Source organism: Diabrotica virgifera, chromosome 1 (genome assembly GCF_917563875.1).
Source record: "Diabrotica virgifera virgifera chromosome 1, PGI_DIABVI_V3a".
NCBI classification, from domain to species: Eukaryota; Metazoa; Arthropoda; class Insecta; order Coleoptera; family Chrysomelidae; genus Diabrotica; species Diabrotica virgifera.
Window position 1 is genome coordinate 151,518,477 of NC_065443.1, and position 19,528 is coordinate 151,538,004.

The following is a 19,528-nucleotide window of genomic DNA, read 5'->3' on the forward strand; positions in this document are numbered from 1 at the left end:
ATCCTTACTGGTCTATAATAAAATAGTTATCATAATTGAAATAACTGAAAATAATGTTGTATATCCATAATTAAAAAAATTCAACTTTTTTTTAATTAGAAAGATGAAGTGGAACATTAGAATATAGTTCTTAATTCCAAACAACTTTTCATTACAACAATTTTTAATATTTTGAATAATAAAGCTACTTTACTCTTGAGTAAAATTCATATTTTTTGACATAATATCTCGTATACGGCTTAAAAAAAATGAACTGATGGTTCTATTTTTAATTTAGACCATGCACAACTTTTCACGTTGACGAACAGAACGTCTATAGTCGTCTAATTTCCATTGATGTAATGTGACACAACGTCTGTATACGTTGAATTTTTCCCTATTCTACTTTGCAAAATACATATAGTGTCACAACACTTGCTTATACATTTGACGCTGTGTCCGACAACGTGTTAATTGGACACACTGTACAAAACAATTATTGTTATTGTTTAAACAAATAATAATCAATTAGCGGCAAAATCTGTGAGTAGAACTTTTTTACTTTAACATGTATATAAACTAACAAAAAAAGTTTTAGAAAAAGATAATCTTGTTTGAATTGCTCCGAAACAATGCATCTTTTCGTTCTATCTTGACTCTTCTAAAATGCTTCGTATAGATTGCTGAATAGAATTGGGCTTCTTATAACAGGCAATATGACGACTTATATACACATATAAGGATCTCGTAGAACAGTCGTATTATTTAAACGTAAATTAAAACATGGCAACATCGTCGGGCTTCGTATAATGCGTAATCCATATACACTGTGAGCGCGTTTATACGAGTGGGCTTCGTAAGACTGTAGGAATAAGACAGTGCTACAATCCCCTTACCCCGTAAACCGCGGGCTTCCATTCATCGGCAGGTTGTAGCGGGCTTCCTATCATTTGTGAGCCATATATATATATATATATATATATATATATATATATATATATATATATATATATATATATAATAACTCCGAAATTGTGACCTTTAGGTATAGGGAATATAACATGAAAAGTAATCAGTATTTCTTAAGGACTTAAAAACGCAAAAAATATACATGGTGTTCTATTTAAAATAAGTAAGTTCATTAGATTTCCAGAAAAACGGAAGATTTGGCAACAATGTAATTGGGTGATTCGCCAAAATAGACGGCAATTTCGAGGTAGAGAAATTTAATTTAAAACATGGTTTAGAATTAGTTCATTTTTAAATATTTTTTATAAAATGAGCTATTCAACTTACCCATGATACCAGCAGAGATCATTTTTAAATATTTTCCGAAAACGGAAATGTTGTGACTTCGGAGTTGACTAAGTGTCCACGGTGTTGCTTAATTCTCTGTTAATTGAAATTTATGATCGTAACAATTAAATAAAAATTGGTATGTAATAAAACTATACAAAACACTTCCATTTTGATATAAACTACTACATAAAAACATGAAAAATAGGTAAAATATCAATTGCGTCGGAGTTAATTTAGACCGGCCTTCGTGTTGACAAAACTTTCCAATATGAAGCCGTGTCTTCTCCGTTAAACTTCAAAAATCTAATCTGCTTTTGAACACAATCTTGGCATTCCCTTTCTATACATTCTTCTGACTTTTCACCATTTTCTCCATGTCAACATAATGATTTGTTAATTTGTTATCCGCTTCCACACATGAGCTCCATGTTTTCACATAATGTGCCTACATAGATAGATTTCTCTTTTATCAACATTAGATAAGACTACCCAAAATGGTATATTCTTACAGAAATAAGCATAGCTGCATAAAATATTACTTTCTTTCATAAAATCTTTATTTAACGATTTTGAGGGCTTTCGCCTTCATTTTTCCGTCGTACTCCAGTGTATACGAGCCATTTTCTATAGAAAGAAGATAATATTACCATACCGACCAAAACATCTTGAGAGCTTACCCAGTAACCCTTTTCCTATATCAGACTAAATTTAAATTGTATTTTTTTAGTTTAAGAATGACCACTCACACACTTTCAACAACTCCGAGGCACGTTCGTCAACTCCGAGGCACGACTGGGCTTCGGAGTTGATTGCTTCGGTGTTGATGATTTCATACATTTTTAATTCTACTTTCTACAAATATTAAAAATAATTCTGCTTTATTCATCGTGTGTCAAAAAACTTTATAGCGCATACTTAGAAGAAAAACATATTAAAAAATTAGCAAAATTAAGCTTTTACGAAGGCTTCGGTGTTAAATGTATAAAAACATACTCTTAGCTTAAGACACATTGAAAAATTTTCTATCGCTTAACGATATTGTGTTCGTCCACTTTCTTCCACAATTTGGGTTAGACTGAAGCGTTCCTCTCTTGTCAAGGTGCCTGCCATACAGTATAGTGCAGTTTGACCTAAATTTTCATATATTTTCATGAGGCCTCGGTGTTGATGCACAAAGTTGGTTACAGTTTTTAGTAGTAGATTTTTATGGTTTAATTTTAAAAATGAAAGTTATTAATTTGACAGTTTTAAATTACATTGGGTTTTTATTTAATTATTGATAAAATAATCTGCACTTTTGTAACTTTTCAGTGTGTAATACTATAAAACAGATCAAAAAATAAGGTGGGTTACAGCCTCGGAGTTGATATTTTGACATTAAAATTGCATAAAATGCTTGTAAAAATACTTTTTTTTTTAAATTAATGTTAGTGGCGTACATTCATCTATTTAACTTAACTTTGGTAACACAATTTGAAACACAGTATGTAAAGGACTTAAGAAAAAAGCGAGTTACACAATATGCCGCTTATTTTGCCGAACCACCCAATTACCACTATAATATCGGCCTCATTAGAACACCTTTACACACCAAAAATTATAAAAATCGTTTAAGCAGTTTCCGAGAAATTCCTGTGTTTCCATACTTTCTCGCTACCCTGTATAATAAATAAACTATACATGTACTTACTTTTCAGTTAATTTTTGTTCACTTTCAGCTAATAGCTGCTTATATTTCGACACGATATCATGTTGAAATCTTACTGCTTTTTCCGTTGCGCTCGGTACTGCATTTCTGGTTTTCTGCTGAAATAATATATGTATTTTAAAAGAAAATAATAACAATAAAAAGATTTATAAATACACAGTAAAACTGATATACCTGGATATGCCACAAAAAAAAAGATAAAAAGTAATGAAAAAATGTTGAAAATACGAAAAATGGAAATATCTAGAAATAAAAACAGAAGTGTAAAATAAATAGATAACTTACAATAATCCACTATTACTAACATGCTTTAACTTTAACTCTAGAAATAATTATGAAAAGAGTAGAATTGGGAAAGTAGAATGACAATGTTGTTCTGAAGCTATTTTCTTGTGGCATTTTTATAATCAAGTATATTCAAATGGGAAATAAGCCACAATTTTACCTAAAAATGATTTTATTAACGTTTCGACGCCCAAGTCGGGTGTCGTTGTCAAAATACAAAATAATACTAAATAAACAAAAATGTTGTTGCTTAGTAAAAAATTCTTCTAATAATTTATTTAATCTGACTCATTTATATCTAACGCGAGAATTTCAGTGCCACCGTTGCATTTGGTTGTCTTTTTAAAGACAGATCACATGCTATGATTTTTTGTGGCGGATATTCTTGAGTTGGGATTGATTTCATGTAATCGAATGAACTATCTTTTAGTAAAGTCGTCCCAGGAACGCAACTCATCAATATTGGCAATATCATTTTAAAGTCGTCTACTTTAAAATGTATAATACGTGTCTGAATTGCCGATATAAATGAGTCAGATTAAATAAATTATTAGAAGAATTTTTTACTAAGCAACAACATTTTTGTTTATTTAGTATTATTTTGTATTTTGACAACGACACCCGACTTGGGCGTCCAAACGTTAATAAAATCATTTTTAGGTAAAATTGTGGCTTATTTCCCATTTGAATATACTTGATTAGAATGACAATGGAAGTTAACGAAGCCAACAGTTTTCACTGGGAATGAAACGACTGCATAAGCGAAAACAAAAAGAAATCTATTAAAATGAGAGACACATAAACAGGATTACAAAAAGGAACTAACACAAGCAATTAGACTTCGTAAGTCCTAGTTTTTCACTTAACGTGATCGGAAGTAATTTGACCGGTGATTTCACTAATTTTGAGTCATGTTTGCCAAACTTCCGTTAATAACTTTTTAACCGGAGATGATATCAAAATCGGAACTAAATATTCGAGCTCGACTGTTCAATAAGCAATGATTGATATATCACGTACTATTTCTGCAACTATAATGTAGCACTTTCGGTTACACCTTTTTAGTCGAAAGTAACATAAAAACAGGAAGTACCTATATATTTATTCTCGTCTTGCTTTAAGACGCGTCGAGTAATATAGCGCTTAAACTATTTCCGGTATAGTACTTCCGGTTGAAACTCTGGAACCGGAAGTCCTAGGGTAAATTTCTCACCTTTAATACCATCCTTGAATTATAAGCTCTCACTCGACACCCTATTTGTCATTATATCAGTTCTAATAACATAAGAGTTTTAATCGTGGACAGACATACGAACGTAAAGACAGGCATGAAACCGGGAGTATATCTAGTAGGTAAATATTTGTTTTGCTAAGGCGCTTCGATTAATATATCGCTTATATTGTTTTGGCGACTTTAAAACAGTACTTCCGGCTGCAACTATGAAACCAGAAGTACGAGGTCAAATTTCTTACCTATAATATTATCTTTGGGTTATAAGCTCTCATTCAAAACCTTATTTGCCATTCTAGATTTTGTTTTAATAACGGAGGAGTTATCTATATTCGCGAACAGACGTACGTACAGAACAGACAGGTATTAAACCGGAAGTAAATTTTTGTTCTCGTCCTGCTAAGGCGTTTCGAATAATAGGGGAAAGGTAGGTAAAGTGGAATGGGTGGGTAAAGCGGAATAAGCTTAAAATTTAATTTCAAAATTGGCGGTTTTTGTTGTAACTCCTACCACAATATACCTTTTGACATTTGGCAATATTTACTTCAATATGGCGCACTTTCATTGATATGTTCATGTGAGTTAAACAAGATCATTGTTTTTTAACAAAAAGTTGTAATATTTGGTGACTAAAACGAAATTTCTTATCAGCAACAGGTAAGTTTTTCTAACCGTATTTATTATCTATTGTATAAAATGGTTATTTGTGGACATAAATACTCTTTCTTTAACTTATTAGCACGTTTGGTTAGTAGCTATCGTGTTTGTACAGAAAAAATGTTGATGCCGGTAAAGTGGAATGAAACGTATGCGGGTAAAGCGGAATGACGTTCCACTTTACCTCCTAAAAGTTTAACAATGTTATTAAGTGACAACATTTTTTTAGCATGCCTAATTTTTACAAACGAAAGACTTCGCAGCAGAGTTGGGACGAGAAGGCAATGGCTGAGGCTCTAACTGCATGTCAAGGTGGTTTATCAATTCATTCTTCTGCAAAACAATATAACATTCCATCGACAACTCTTTTTAGAAGATTAAAGCGACCACCAGAAGAACGTTTAGTGAAGCAAGTTGGACGATTCCGTTGCGTGTTCACGGTAGATCAAGAGAGGATGTTGGTAGACTATATTCTTAAAATGGAAGAACGCCTGTTTGGGCTAACTATTTCTGACTTAAAATATCTTACCTACGAGTTTGCCATACGAAATAACATTGAACATAGATTCAATAATGAGAAGAAAGAAGCTGGTAAAGTATGGTTGCTTGGTTTCATGAAACGGCACCTAGTTCTTTCACTTCGACTTCCAGAAAAAACGTCAGCAGCGCGAGCGTCAGCATTTAACGCAGTTAGTGTCGGAAAGTTCTTTGATTTATTGGAAGACTTATACCAAAAACACAACTACAAACCTAACCGCATCTATAATTGTGACGAAACCGGAATCTCTACCGTGCCAAATAAGCCTTCAAAGATTATTTCAAAAAAGGGGAAAAAGCAAGTAGGAGTTTTATCATCAGCTGAAAGAGGTACGCTTACAACTGCAGAAATTTGCTTCAACGCTGCAGGGGAATACATCCCTCCTGCTCTTATTTTTCCACGGGTGAGATATCACTTGACATTCGACATTGGAGTTCCTCTGAATACCAAAATTTTCACGCATGCTTCTGGATGGATGCAGACCGAAATCTTTACGGCTTGGTTTCACCATTTTATTAAATTTGCGAAGCCTACCTCCGAGGACAGGGTTTTACTAATTTTAGATGGCCATTCAACCCACATAAAAAACATTGAAGTCTTAGAGCTTGCTAAGAAAAACTTTGTAGACATCCTGGTGCTACCACCACATTGCACACATCGACTTCAGCCACTGGACGTATCATTTATGTATCCCATGTCGACCTTCTATGCGCGAGTTTGGCTGCGAACCCACCCGTGGAAAGTTGTGACGATTCATGATGTCGGTCCTCTCTTCGGAGAAGCTTACTTGAAGGCAGCTAGTATGGCAACAGCTATCTCAGGATTTAAGAAGACGGGTATTTGGCCGTTTGAGAGACCTGATCCAAACGTTTTCGTGGCTGCAGATACAACTGATCGTCCTGGGCCTCTACTCGCTACATCTAACCTGCCATCAGCGTCCACTCCAGTGTCAAATGACATTCTCCTCCATAAGACTATTGTTAGTCCTGCGGATATTTTACCTATCCCACGGGTCGCTTCAAATATCGAAAATCCAACGAAGAAAAGGGCTCGATCAGGAAAAACTGTAGTAGCAACTTCTACCCCTTTTATTGAAGAGTTAAGGAATTTGAAGGCTCCGACCCCAAAAAATCCAACCAAGAAAGTTACGAAGCAACTATTTCAAAGCGACAGCGAAGAAGAAGATGATGCAAACATCAGCATTTATAGTGACACCGACAGCGGTTCAGAGTTGGACCTACCAGTTCAAATTCCTACCATAAAAACAGAAGATATTAAGGAAGGGATATATGTAGCTGTAGAGTACAACGGACAAACATTTCCCGGTTTAGTAATTTCAAAATCAGGTGAATCAGCGTCTGTAAAGTGTATGGAAAGGACGCAAAAATATTTCAAATGGCCTAATAAAGATGATGTATTAGATTACAACATTAACCCGCCGTTACACGCGTCTTCTATTGTAACGTGGTTGCACGCGTATGAGCGTCGCCCTCACCTACATAAATTCGACTTATTTCGAGAAAGAATGAATGTGAACATGTATAAATATAGAATGGGTTGTACTCACATATTATAGAAAGACTCGTAAACCAATTTTTTTATTAATTTAAGAAAACAAAAGTAAAAATAATATAGGAAAAGCAAGTTTTCTTAATTTTCAATTTCAGCAAGCCACTGAAAAAATTAACGTTCTTTACGCGAATTCATTTTAATAAAAATACAAATTAAAATTAACAACTGATCTGAAGCTATTTCTTTGTGGAATTTATGTAATTAACTATTAATATTTTGTATTTTGATAACTACGTCCGAGGTGGGATTCGAAAAGTCAATAAATTTAATTTTTCAAGTTAAATTGTGGCTTATTTCCCAATTAGAATAAGTAAATTTAACAATGGGTTCTTAACCAGTGGCACACCTAGAATTTTCCTCTGGAGGGAGGGGGTTTGCTTGGGCACCGAAAGTTTTTTGTATTATTTGTGAAAGACAAGTTACATTTTCCTATCTTCTTTTATATATATTTATATATGCTCTGGGTGGGATTTTAACCCACAAACCCCCTCGGTGTGCCACTGTTCCTAACCTAATCCAAACAATAATATTTTAATTAAACCTACCTAAATATTAAATAAAAACCTAAAAGTTTCTTTGAGATAACAGAAACGTGATTTCACCGTGATTGCACGCGCAGTGAGGAATTCCCTCACTTGAAGAGGGATGTCTCTTCTTTCAACTATCACACAGCACACTGACCGCCTGAAATATTCTATAACTTTTTCATACCCTTTCATGAACCATGCTAAAGGCATTCCTGGGTGCTTAAGGTTATCGTACTAGTTTACACAATTTCATTGCTGATAAACAAGTATGGTGAGGGATTCCCTCATAGCGCGTGTAATGGCGGGTTAAGGACATTAAAATGATTATTAATGAACCAAAACAATTAAGACGAGGGTTTTTCAATGTTCCTGAGCTCTGTTTATATGCTTAGTTGAATAAATAATATTAATTCATTTTAAGTTTTTGTATTCCGCTTTACCTCCAATATGGCGGGTAAAGTGGAATATTACACCACTTTTACTTTTGACGTTTTTCTCCGAAGTGGTGATATATTAGTTTAATTTCTTAACAGTACTAGGTAGGGCTATAACGTAAGTGGCTTCTTCCATAAACTCAAACTTTTAAGACGAATACTTCTACCGGGATACAAGCTTGAATCGGTAATTATTCCACATTACCTACCTTTCCCCTATATCGCTTGTACTATTTTGACGTCTTTAAAACATTACCTCCGGTTTCAACTCTAAAACCGGAAGTCCGAGGTCGAATTTCTATCTTTAAAACCATCCTTGAGTTATAAGCTTTCATTCGACACCTTACTGGTTATTCTATCTAGTCTAATGACGGAGAATTTGTGCTTACAGACAGATAGAAAGACATGGATAATTCAACGTTTTTATATTTTTTCAAAAATTGGTGAAAACAATAACGCATATTAAAAAAAACCACAAATTCTGTCTACTTCAATGTAGGAATTGATAAATCCTAAAGTTTTATCTCCAGCCCAGTAAGTAGGGATGGGAAAAACCTACCGGTTTTAACCTAAAACCGTTTTTTTTTTTACTTCGCAATAACTGCTTTTACCGGTTGTTTTTTTGTCCCGGTTGTAACCGGTTTTTTCTTTTTAAAGTAAAAACCGGTTATTAGGTTTTTACGGTGATTAGTTTTAGGTTAGGTATTATTTTGGATCCCAATCATAATTATTATTCTCAAGTAATTATTCCAAACAAAACCATAATAATTCAAATTTTATTTTATAAATACAGAAGCAAACTGAAAGTGCAAACTCACATCAGCCAGAAACAATTAAGTTTTATTATAATATTTCGTTGAAAAGGTATTTGTAATCATAATATTTATCTACATAAGAAGTGATCTGGTTGAACTAGACGCAAACATCATCTATTTTTCACACTTGACTTTTGACATTGAAAGTGGGTGAATGACTTTTTCTCATTACCAAAAATAATGTTCTGACTATGAATATCGAATTACCGATCACGAATACGAATCTCCAAGGACTTCCCTACGTTTTCAAAACGATACACCCATACAGGAAGTATTAAATGGGTTAAAATGTACCTATTATACAAATATACAAACGTGTTAAAAGAAATACATGACAAATTTTTTTTGATGGTAGTGAAAATAAAAGATAAATTGCATTATCCAATTTATTTTTAAGTAAAATATTTATGTTGATATTATTTTTTTTAAATCCCATTTGAAAGAGTCTGGGAAATTTTTTATAAGTCGAAATGGTTGGGTTAAATTGTATATCATTGCAATATGTATATATTAATCTTACGCTATATTATGTTTAGTAATAATCAATAAATATATACTAATAATAAAATAATAAATAAATATAATAATTAATACAATAAAATGGTTTTATTAAAAATTGTGTTTTATTTATATTGATATTGATGTTCTTTCGATACTACTAATTTTGATCATATTGATATCGAGTATCGAGTCGACTGGAGTATCGCAAACTAAACCGAAACCGGTTTTTGGAAAAACCGTTTTTTTTTTGGCAGGTTATAACCGCCAGGTTAAACCGTAAGCAAAAAAAAACGGTATAACCGAAAACCGGTGTTTTGTCAAAAACCGCCATTCCTACCAGTAAGACAGCTTTGGCAACACTGACTGTTGCTATTATAAGGTTCGATGTCGTCTTGGGACAAAAGCTATGGGTATAGGGCTTTTCATTCACAGTCATTTGTTTGGAGCTTCTGTCGTATAATCCGTGTATATTAATATTAATATTATATAATATAATATGGAGTTTATTTGTAGCAAATAAATTGTACATAATAAAATAAACTCAGTTCCTCACTGAAGTACGTACAACTTGTGCGTGAGGGTTAAATTTTGATTGTAAAACAACACTAAATGATTTTAAAATTTACAAAAAGGAATCAAAAATAGTCTTTTTGCTCATCTGTCTTCAAATTTGGGCTCCTCTTCTCACTAATTCAGTTACTGTTAAATTTTGTTTATCGGAACTATGAAAGTCTCTTAAAATTCAAGAAAGGATTGCGAATAATTTGTGATGGGACTTCTCTGCCGGGAATTCTTTTTTTTTATGAGATTTAGCATGATTTTTGATTGTGTTTTTATTCATTTTTACAATAATTTTCACGATTTAAAAACTTATAAGTGACGTTTCATATAAATTATTTTTGACATTATACACAGATTATACAACGTATGACAGAAGCTCGAAACAAATGACAATCGATGAAAAGCCCTATACGAGGACCTCGATTTTTGACCTTTCGCTTCGTTATCGATCATTTGCTATCTGTACACTAAACAGATACGAAGCGAATACGTTTGATAACGAAGCGAAGGGTCAAAAATCGAGGTCCTGAGCTGATACAGTGATGAGCGCGCTATTAACCGGCAAAATAGCACAAAAGATGGAAAACGTATTAAGTTGTGAGATAAAAGAAATAAAACTAGTAGAGTTGCGAAATTTAGCGATATTGACCTACAAATTTACATTATATAGATAGTCGGTTCGCTAAACTCACACAACTGGCTAGTGATTTTAGTAGGTAATTTTTTATTTTTTGGCAATTTTGTCAAAATTGGCAAAATTACTAATTATTAATTATTAACTATTTAGTAATTATTTTTTTTTTGCCAATTTTGCCAAATTAGCAAAATTACTTACTAAGATCACTAGCCAGTTGTGTCTGAGTTTAGCGAACCGACTATATTGATTGTTTCCCACCTTTAGACGTATCGGACGAGTTTGGCAACTGTCACAGTGACAGTTTTAGTTGACATACTCCTCTGATACGTGTAAAGGTGGGAAACAATCAATAATCTGAATTCGCTTTACTTAGATTCAATTTGACACATTCGGAATAGGAAACATACAACACAAAAATTCCTACCTCACACTATTAACTGCTAAAATCAACTCATCTTTCATTAAAAAAAGAAGAATTATTAGAAATAGTGGGAGTGTCTACTAATCTCTCTTGTGACAGAAAAAACGTACGTCCGTGATTATTATACATAGAACTCCGAAAATTATGTATGTATTCGTTGAAGGGTATTTCCATAATTAAAGCGACTTATAGATGTGTAATTGGTTGACAATTTCAATGTGTAATTGGTTGACAATTTCAATACTCTAAACATAATAGATAACCAATCCAAGATGCTAATCAAGATATGTAATTTTAAACAAAAGTAATCTATAGGGCTTTTCATCTATTGTCATTTGTTTCGAGCTTCTGTCATGTGTCACATAATATTATTATATCTACGTCATACGTCTTTGGTTAGTATCATTGGCATATACAAATAACGTATGACGTAGATATATTAATATTATTTGACACATAACAGAAGCTCGAAACAAATGACTGTGAATGAAAAGCCCTATTGTGACAGTACTTTCACAATGTTAACGTAAAAAATGACAACAATTGTAATTCTAGGTTAGAAATTTGTCAACGACGTAAATATAAATATTTTATGGTATTGGTATATTCGGGCATTGTATAGTGAAATTGTACCCTATATATATTTATTTTTCCTTAAAATATTTCAAATATTAATATTCTGGCAAATATTTATATAAACATTGATATTTATGTAAACATAAATATAACATATATATCTTAGCGTCTCTTTGCAAAGACAATGACGTCGACTTTGCAAATTAACAAGACACTTACTCAACACACGCACTACACATGACACTAGGTACCCAACTGCAAAAATTCATCGTACCTACCATGCCAATGGCCATTAGTTGTCGAGGCATTAGCTAAATAAAAAAAAATATAAATATTCTGACAACAGAATATTCAGTCAGATTTAAGTAAAATGTCATGCAGTGATTCGCGACATTCTTAAAATATTATATGACGTAAAAATTAATGACCCACTGAAAAAAGCTTTAAAATAAACTGTACCTACATAATTTTAAATAGCAACGTAAAAGCCTTTATGGTCAAACACTAATATTGGATATCAGGCAGTACATCTGGAATTGAAATATACATATAACTTCACTCAAAAAAATTTAGTTCGTAATATTGATTAACAGTGATTATTGAATAGTATTTCGTTGTAACAACAATTTAATTTTTTGTTTCAACGAACTTTTAAAAATTGTCGAATGTATTTGGTTATTGTCACAATGATTTAATAATAATTGTGAAAATAACTAGAGTACATTAATCAATAACACTCAATTTATTCAGCCAATAACTTAGTTTCGTATATTTAATAAATAATGTTAATTCTGGCAGCAACTAACTTTCTTCATTTCGTATATAAGAAGCAATTACCTTGGTTTATCGTGACAACGTACAGATTTCATTAAAACAATGTACAAATGTTGTTAGTATAGAGTAATATATGATTATTTTATAGATGTAAACTGATTGTTGTGACAACGAATGCATTCATCAATCTACTACTGAGTTTAATAACCACAATCAATGCGTTCATGGTGACAATAAACGTAGTTGTTGAGACAATAAATGTTTTGCTTGACCATTCGAAATGTAACGGATTTTCCTTATCATGGTACCCCTAGCTTCTCTGTGTTACCATTGTTTAAAAAAGATTTTTTTGTTAAACAATGCTGTTACCTCTGTCGAAGTGCCGAATAATAAGTTCATTTCGTTTACAAGTGTAGTCCGTAGTAGAAGGAAGTTTTCCTGTGTCTATTATCGTGAAATTTCGGTCGAATTCTTTTTAAATTTTTTTCGAATCCTGAGAAAACTAATTAGTATTTTTGAAAATTTAAACGCAGAATAAAATATTACAGTAATATCGAGGGTCTGAAGTCCCTGAGCACTTCTATAATGATTATTTTAATAAGTCACAGGGGTGAAAAAGAGAAAATTTAGTATGATTTTTAATTTCAAATATACCATTCAAAACAAACTTTTTGTTTATTCTAGGGGACTTTCAGCCCTCGGTAATAATGTAATCTTTTATTCTGCGTTTAAATTTTTCAAAAATACTTATTAGTTTTCTCAGGATTCCAAAAAAATTAATGCATTTAAAAATAATTCGATCGAAATTTTGCATTTGCGCTCTCAAAAAGGATTAAAGTGCTATACATTTTTGAATCACTATTTCAAACGCTTTTAAATGAGCTGTCACATGATGTGCTTTCCCATTTAAAAAAATCAAAGTTATGCCTGTCTCCTGAAGAGGGATCGTGTAAAGTTCGAAACATTGATGTTATAATATACTTTGATTATTTGAAAAATCGACGTGTCCGAGCGTTTTGCTTATGTGCATAAAATAAATAGGTTAATAAGGGGGGAGTGTAACACTTATTCCAGCGCACTGCATAAGTGAAATCATGATATGATTTCTCATAATATGAGACACAGTGTAAAGTCCATTAGGTTTAGGACAAAAAAGGGGGATTTAAAAAATTATTATTAATCAATATCATAATCAGTAATTATTAATATAAAATACGTTCATAGTAGGAATGAACGAAACTAATTGTAAGAATGATTAGAATTGCTTGTAAGAATAACCGTATTTATTGTGGGAATGAACGGAATTAATTGCAAGAATAAACGGAAATAATTGTAGAAATAAACGAAATACGTTAGGAGAAATAACAACGTTATTGACACAACGAATAGTCTTCGTCGGTCAATTAACGACGTTGTTGTTTCAATGAAAAGTGTTCGTTGACTCAATGAACAGAGTTCGTAATATCAATAAAGTGATATTATGGTATACATAATGAATGTTCGTCCATTTAATAAACGTAATACATTGGCTCAACTAACGAAAATAATGAATCGATGAAGATCGCTTTGTTGTTCCAATAAAACCAAGAATTGGACAAATTTTAATTATGGGTTTGTTGTCTAAATTAACATTTTTATTGATATTACGTACCTTTTTCGTTGAGTGTTCATTCATTCGAATTTTACTTTGTACTTTATGCTGAATACCAATTTTTAACTTTTATTTTAATAGACGATTTAAAAAATCTTTAGCGCACTCTTGTCATATTGAGAAAATAACTAAAGTTTTAATTAAAAAAACTTGTTTTTGCAACTTACACCAATAATAATATATGTAGTTTTTCACTGCAACCAGGAGTGTAGTGGAGCCAGAACGCACCGGAACGCCGTTCCGGTACTGCTTTTTAGCGTTTTTTTTTTAATTGTGGCTATATGATTACTAAAATCTAAAATGAACCCCCCTTTCTTTATCTCCACCAGTCACCACGACGGAGATTCTAGGGAACTGAACTCCGCGGAAAATTGACCACTGCACTGACAAGTAGGTGTCATAGCGCAATGTCATAGCACAGAATAAATAACCATACAGAATCGAAACTCCTGCCGAAAACGGTAACATAGGGTGCGTTCGGACTACCATAGCGGCTGACTGTCAGCAGAAATCGGCTGAGTGGTTGTATCCAGCCGTGATAGGGAAAGCTTAGTAAATCTCTCAGCGGCTGACTTCCAGCGGTGACGTCTGACAGCTACTGCTGGCTCAGCTGTCCAGCCCCTGTGGTCGTCCGAACGCACGGTTATTAGACTTTATTACGGTTGTCTTGTCCGACGGTGGTGGGGAGACTTATATTTTTGACTTTACGTCACAAGAGTTTATATTCCCATATTTTTAAATTATTTTCGATCATTGAATGCGTGTTATTTTGTATATATGTGTATTATTTGTGTTACTATGAAATAATAAGACAAATAGTACACATTTTATCTTATACCGGGTGGTGAATCGTAAAAAGGGCCATAGGAAACTCAATGTAAAATTCTGAATTGTTGAATTCCTGCTTCCCTAATTATTCTACATCAAAAGTCATGAGAGAATACTTGTAAAGAATTAAAATCTGTATTAAAATCAAAAGTTAAAATTGTTTTACGGTTTAAATGCATTCCAAAATTTTGAAAAATATGATACATTTGCCACAACAGGTATGCATGTAAAAGTAAGGCCACACGTTACTATTTAACTGACAGTGCTCACACCATTGACTGAATAAAAAAATCTTTATTATTAATCCTTTCTCCGCAACTGAGGGTATGTTATCAACTGTATTATTTTTAAACAATAGATGATAAAATAAAAATATTGACAGTTCAAAAATGTGAACATTATTGCATTGTGTGTGGCCTAAGTTTGGGCTGAAAACTTGACGCATGTCAAAATTTTCAACGTGTTTTAACATAGAGGTATATATTAACATAGAGGGAGCCTACCTTCCGCGCTTCCTGACGACAAGATCTCATGGACTGGTTTGCTGCATCTCTTTCTAACATATTGTATCGAAAATCTATGATGACATTCAGTGTGAACATAGGCACGGAAGAGGAGGACAACCGTAGCAGCTTTACTATGCGTAAGAGTGAAACAGCACTAATCCAAATAAAAAAGATGGTGTCGTCACTTCGGTCTGAATGACGCTCTCTCTATGCTAATATATAACTCTATGTGTTTTAATTGTATTCATTTTTTTCGAATCCTGAGAAAACTAATAAATATTTTTGAAAAATTTAAACTCAGAATGAAAGACTACATTATTCCCGAGGGCTGAAAGTCCCTGAAAACTTCTATAATGTTTATTTTAATAAGTTACAGGGCTGAAAATAAAAGAGAAGTGTAATATTTAATTTCAAATATTTCATTCAATAGAATCTGCTTGTTTATTCAAGGGGCTTTCCGCCCTCGGTAATAATGTAATCTTGCATCCTGCGTTTAAATTTTTCTAAAATACTTGGTTTTCTCAGGATTCGAAAAAAATCATATTACGATTCAAATGACAGTAAACTCTCGTGACGTAATCTCACCCTTAATGTTCATTGGTTAGTCGATTTAGGCAACCGTAGTAATGTCTAAGAACCGTGGTCCGAACGCACCCATAATTTTCATGCTCATGTGTTAACGTAACTGGTGCAACCTCACTTTTGCGACTGACGTGACAGTTATTTATAGTTAAATTTTATATTTATATTTTATTTATATTGTATAGTTAAATTTTATATTTCATATTTAATTAATAACAACTTGTCAAAGTCAAAAATATTACCTAATTTGGAATAGTCTATTCCTTAGAACATCAAGTTCTATTCTGTAACTGGTGCACAAGGTCAAATATTTCGGTCCCAACAAAATCAATGGAAACGACAGTCAGATTCGCTTCTGTGTGGTTATATATTCTGTGGTCATAGCGACCTAATATCGACACTCCTGACTGCAACACTATTATTAACTATTTATATCGCCAAATGTATATGTATATGACTGTTTAAATATTTAATCAATGGAGTATCCTTATCTTGGTTATCTAATAAATTTACATAATTACGAATATTTACAGCTGATAACCTAAACTTACTAATTTAATAATTTAACCTTAAACTTAAAAGTAACTAAAGCCATAAATTTAAATTTAAATCATTCCATAATCCTTATATTTATATTAGTGGACTTATTACACACCTCTGTTGCAAGCGCTTCCCTTTGAAAGGTATTCTCTTCTTCTAGCTTTTTAATTTTATCCCTGTACTCTTGGATGAGTATATCTTTCATCATGCTTTCAGAATATTCATCAGCCTTTACTGTAGAATCTTGATTATCTGAAAATTAAATGAAATTGTTAGTTATTATGGAAACAGAAATATACATCAGAAATATTAATTATATACAGGGTTAGATAAACGGCCAATTAGAAATATCTCGAGTACTAAAGGGGTTTTGAAGAGTGAACTATTTAATGAAAATATTTTCATCCATTTGCTATTTCCGGTTATACCAAAAGTTGTTTAAAACTTCTTTTTTTAAATGGGGTACCCTGTATATTTTTACATTTTTGGATTCTTCTCAGAATGCAGAAACTAATAGATATTTGGCAAAAAGAGATACAGAAATTAAAAATGAAAATGAATCTCAACAAAACAAAACTTATGATAATAAATGAAGATGAGAAAAGAGAAAGGAATACTAATATAATAGTAAGGGAACAAGTAATAGAAGACGTATCTACTTTTGAATATTTGGGAAATATAATAACATATGATGGGAAAACGGACTTGGCAATAAGTAATAAACTGAAGAAGGCCACTAACGTGTATTACTCTTTAAATAATACAATTTTTGGAAAGTCAGAAATAAACAACAAAACTAAACTCAGAGTATATAACAGCATAGTAAATCCGATAATGACATATGGGGCGGAAACATGGACTGTGCAAAAGAAACATGAATCAATGATAAACGCGACCGAGATGTAATACATGAGAAGAATAGCCGGAGTTACGAAGTTTGATAGATTCAGAAATGAATATATAAGAAGAGAGCTGGAACAAGAACCGATAATGAGGAAGATCGAAAACAAACAATTAATCTGGTTTGGACACATACAACGAATGGAGCAAGAAAGACTTATAAAGAAGGTACATGAAGCCAAAATGGGAAACAAAAGAAAAAAGGGAAGGCCAAGGAAGACATGGATGGACCAGATCCAGCATATAGGTGAAAGGAGTCAGATCAGTATGAGGGATATGAAGAACCTGGCCACCAATAGAAGCAATTGGAAGAAATGGATAAAAGGCGAAACCCAACATCCGACGCCCTGAAGGGCATTAAGGATTATGAGAAAGAAAGAAGAAGGATTGTTCTCGATGTCTTCTTTCTTAGAATATGAGGTTTTGTAAAGTTATACGGGGTAGTTTAAAAGATAATTACCTACTTTTTTTTATTAATTTCGTAGCAACATTCACACCCTGTGTAGAATTGTAGTGATGTGACAACAAAAACTCTATCTACATTCAAATAATTTTAAAATAGTCTATTACAGTAGACTCTCTTTATAACGAACACGGGTATTACGAGGTTTCGCTTATAACGAGGTACACTAGATGTTCCATGAAATTCCTGTTGAACTATAACACCTCTATAACGAGGCATATTTGGTCATAACGAGGAAAAATGAAATCGGAGAATCGTTTCTTTACCTGTTTTTGGCGTGGTGATGGCCATAAATAAATACCATAACTGCCTGTATACAGGAATGCCCAGCATCTGAGTGCTTATTGAGACCAGTGCTGTAATAAATTCCACCGCCGGTAATAACCCTCTTCCTTCTTGTTTATCTATCGACGGATATTGAATATTGTAGGATATTTACAATTCACGATGGCCAAATTTCATTGTTGAGGTCGATAATTGACACCTAATAAACTACGTAAGAGGCATCAAAACATTTTAGTGGTGGTGGTATGCACAGTATTATTGTTGTCTGATATAACGATATCCGCTTATAACGAGGTAATTATTAGTCCGCCATTTCAGTTCTCGTTATAGAGGGAATCTACTGTATAACTATGGTTACTTCTCTTCATGTTTTAGTCTATTATCGTTAAAAATGATTAATATAGCGAAATATTTAATTTAGTATACAGGGTTGGTCGAAACTCGGAATGAGTGTTTTCTGAGTTTTCTTAAAGGGAATTTAAAGGTGTACTTTTTTATTTATAAACATGAGTACACAAAATTCTGTGTTGATTCAGGTTAAGGAATAATCATTTATTTACTTTTAATATGACGCAATTTGCAAATATGTGAATTCATTTATGGTTCTCCTATTGGCATTTTAAAATTGACAAAAATTATTTTCACTCTACTGAAAAATTTGGTTATTTTGATTTATTACACTTTTCAGGGCTTTTCAACGATTCTGATTTGTTTCGAGCTTCTGTCATAATATGTCGTATAATCCGTGTATAAATATTAATATACGTGAATTATATGACATTTGACATATGCTCGAAACAATATCGCAAAGGCATTTTTATCCAAAGATATTATACACGGTAAATTAGGCTAGTCATATGCCACTCAATGCATCGAGGTGTAACGCCGACATAGGATTGAGTGGTCTAGCCATCTTTGTCGGTCACATGCGCGGGGTCGCTTGGTTAAAAGAGATAGATAGACCACCGATCGACTGTTTCCATGCTGTTTCCGCGTTACTCTTTTTTGGTGAGTATGCCGTGTCTACCCTTTACATGTCCCTGTTTTTAACGCACGTTATTTTGACATGTCCGCAAGCGCGGAGGGAATGTTACGCTAATACTGTATAACGTGTTCCGCTATTTAGATCGAAATAAGGGACGGTAAGCAAGCAAGCAAGCAATTTGATTCAACCCGACCTGTGGGAGATGTTCACCCTTTCGAAAAAGGAACATTCGGGTGTAACAATTCATTGGGGCGAGGTGTTAAAAACCCGAGT

At 32.9% G+C, this 19,528-nt stretch overlaps 1 protein-coding gene across 6 annotated transcripts in view; it reads right to left on the reverse strand.

Annotated features, from left to right (window-relative positions):
* LOC126881184 (myosin-8-like) overlaps nt 1-19,528 on the reverse strand; it is a 196,828-nt gene that overhangs the window by 42,763 nt on the left and 134,537 nt on the right. For 4 of the 6 annotated variants that reach the window (XM_050645295.1, XM_050645283.1, XM_050645293.1 and 1 more), the window contains exons 9-10: nt 16,738-16,874; nt 2,969-3,084 (exon numbers count right to left, since the gene is read on the reverse strand). In XM_050645295.1, the coding sequence (XP_050501252.1) occupies nt 2,969-3,084; nt 16,738-16,874 (253 nt within the window). The remainder of the gene's footprint in view (nt 1-2,968; nt 3,085-16,737; nt 16,875-19,528) is intronic. The other 2 variants (XM_050645285.1, XM_050645280.1) reach the window with 1 other exon arrangement.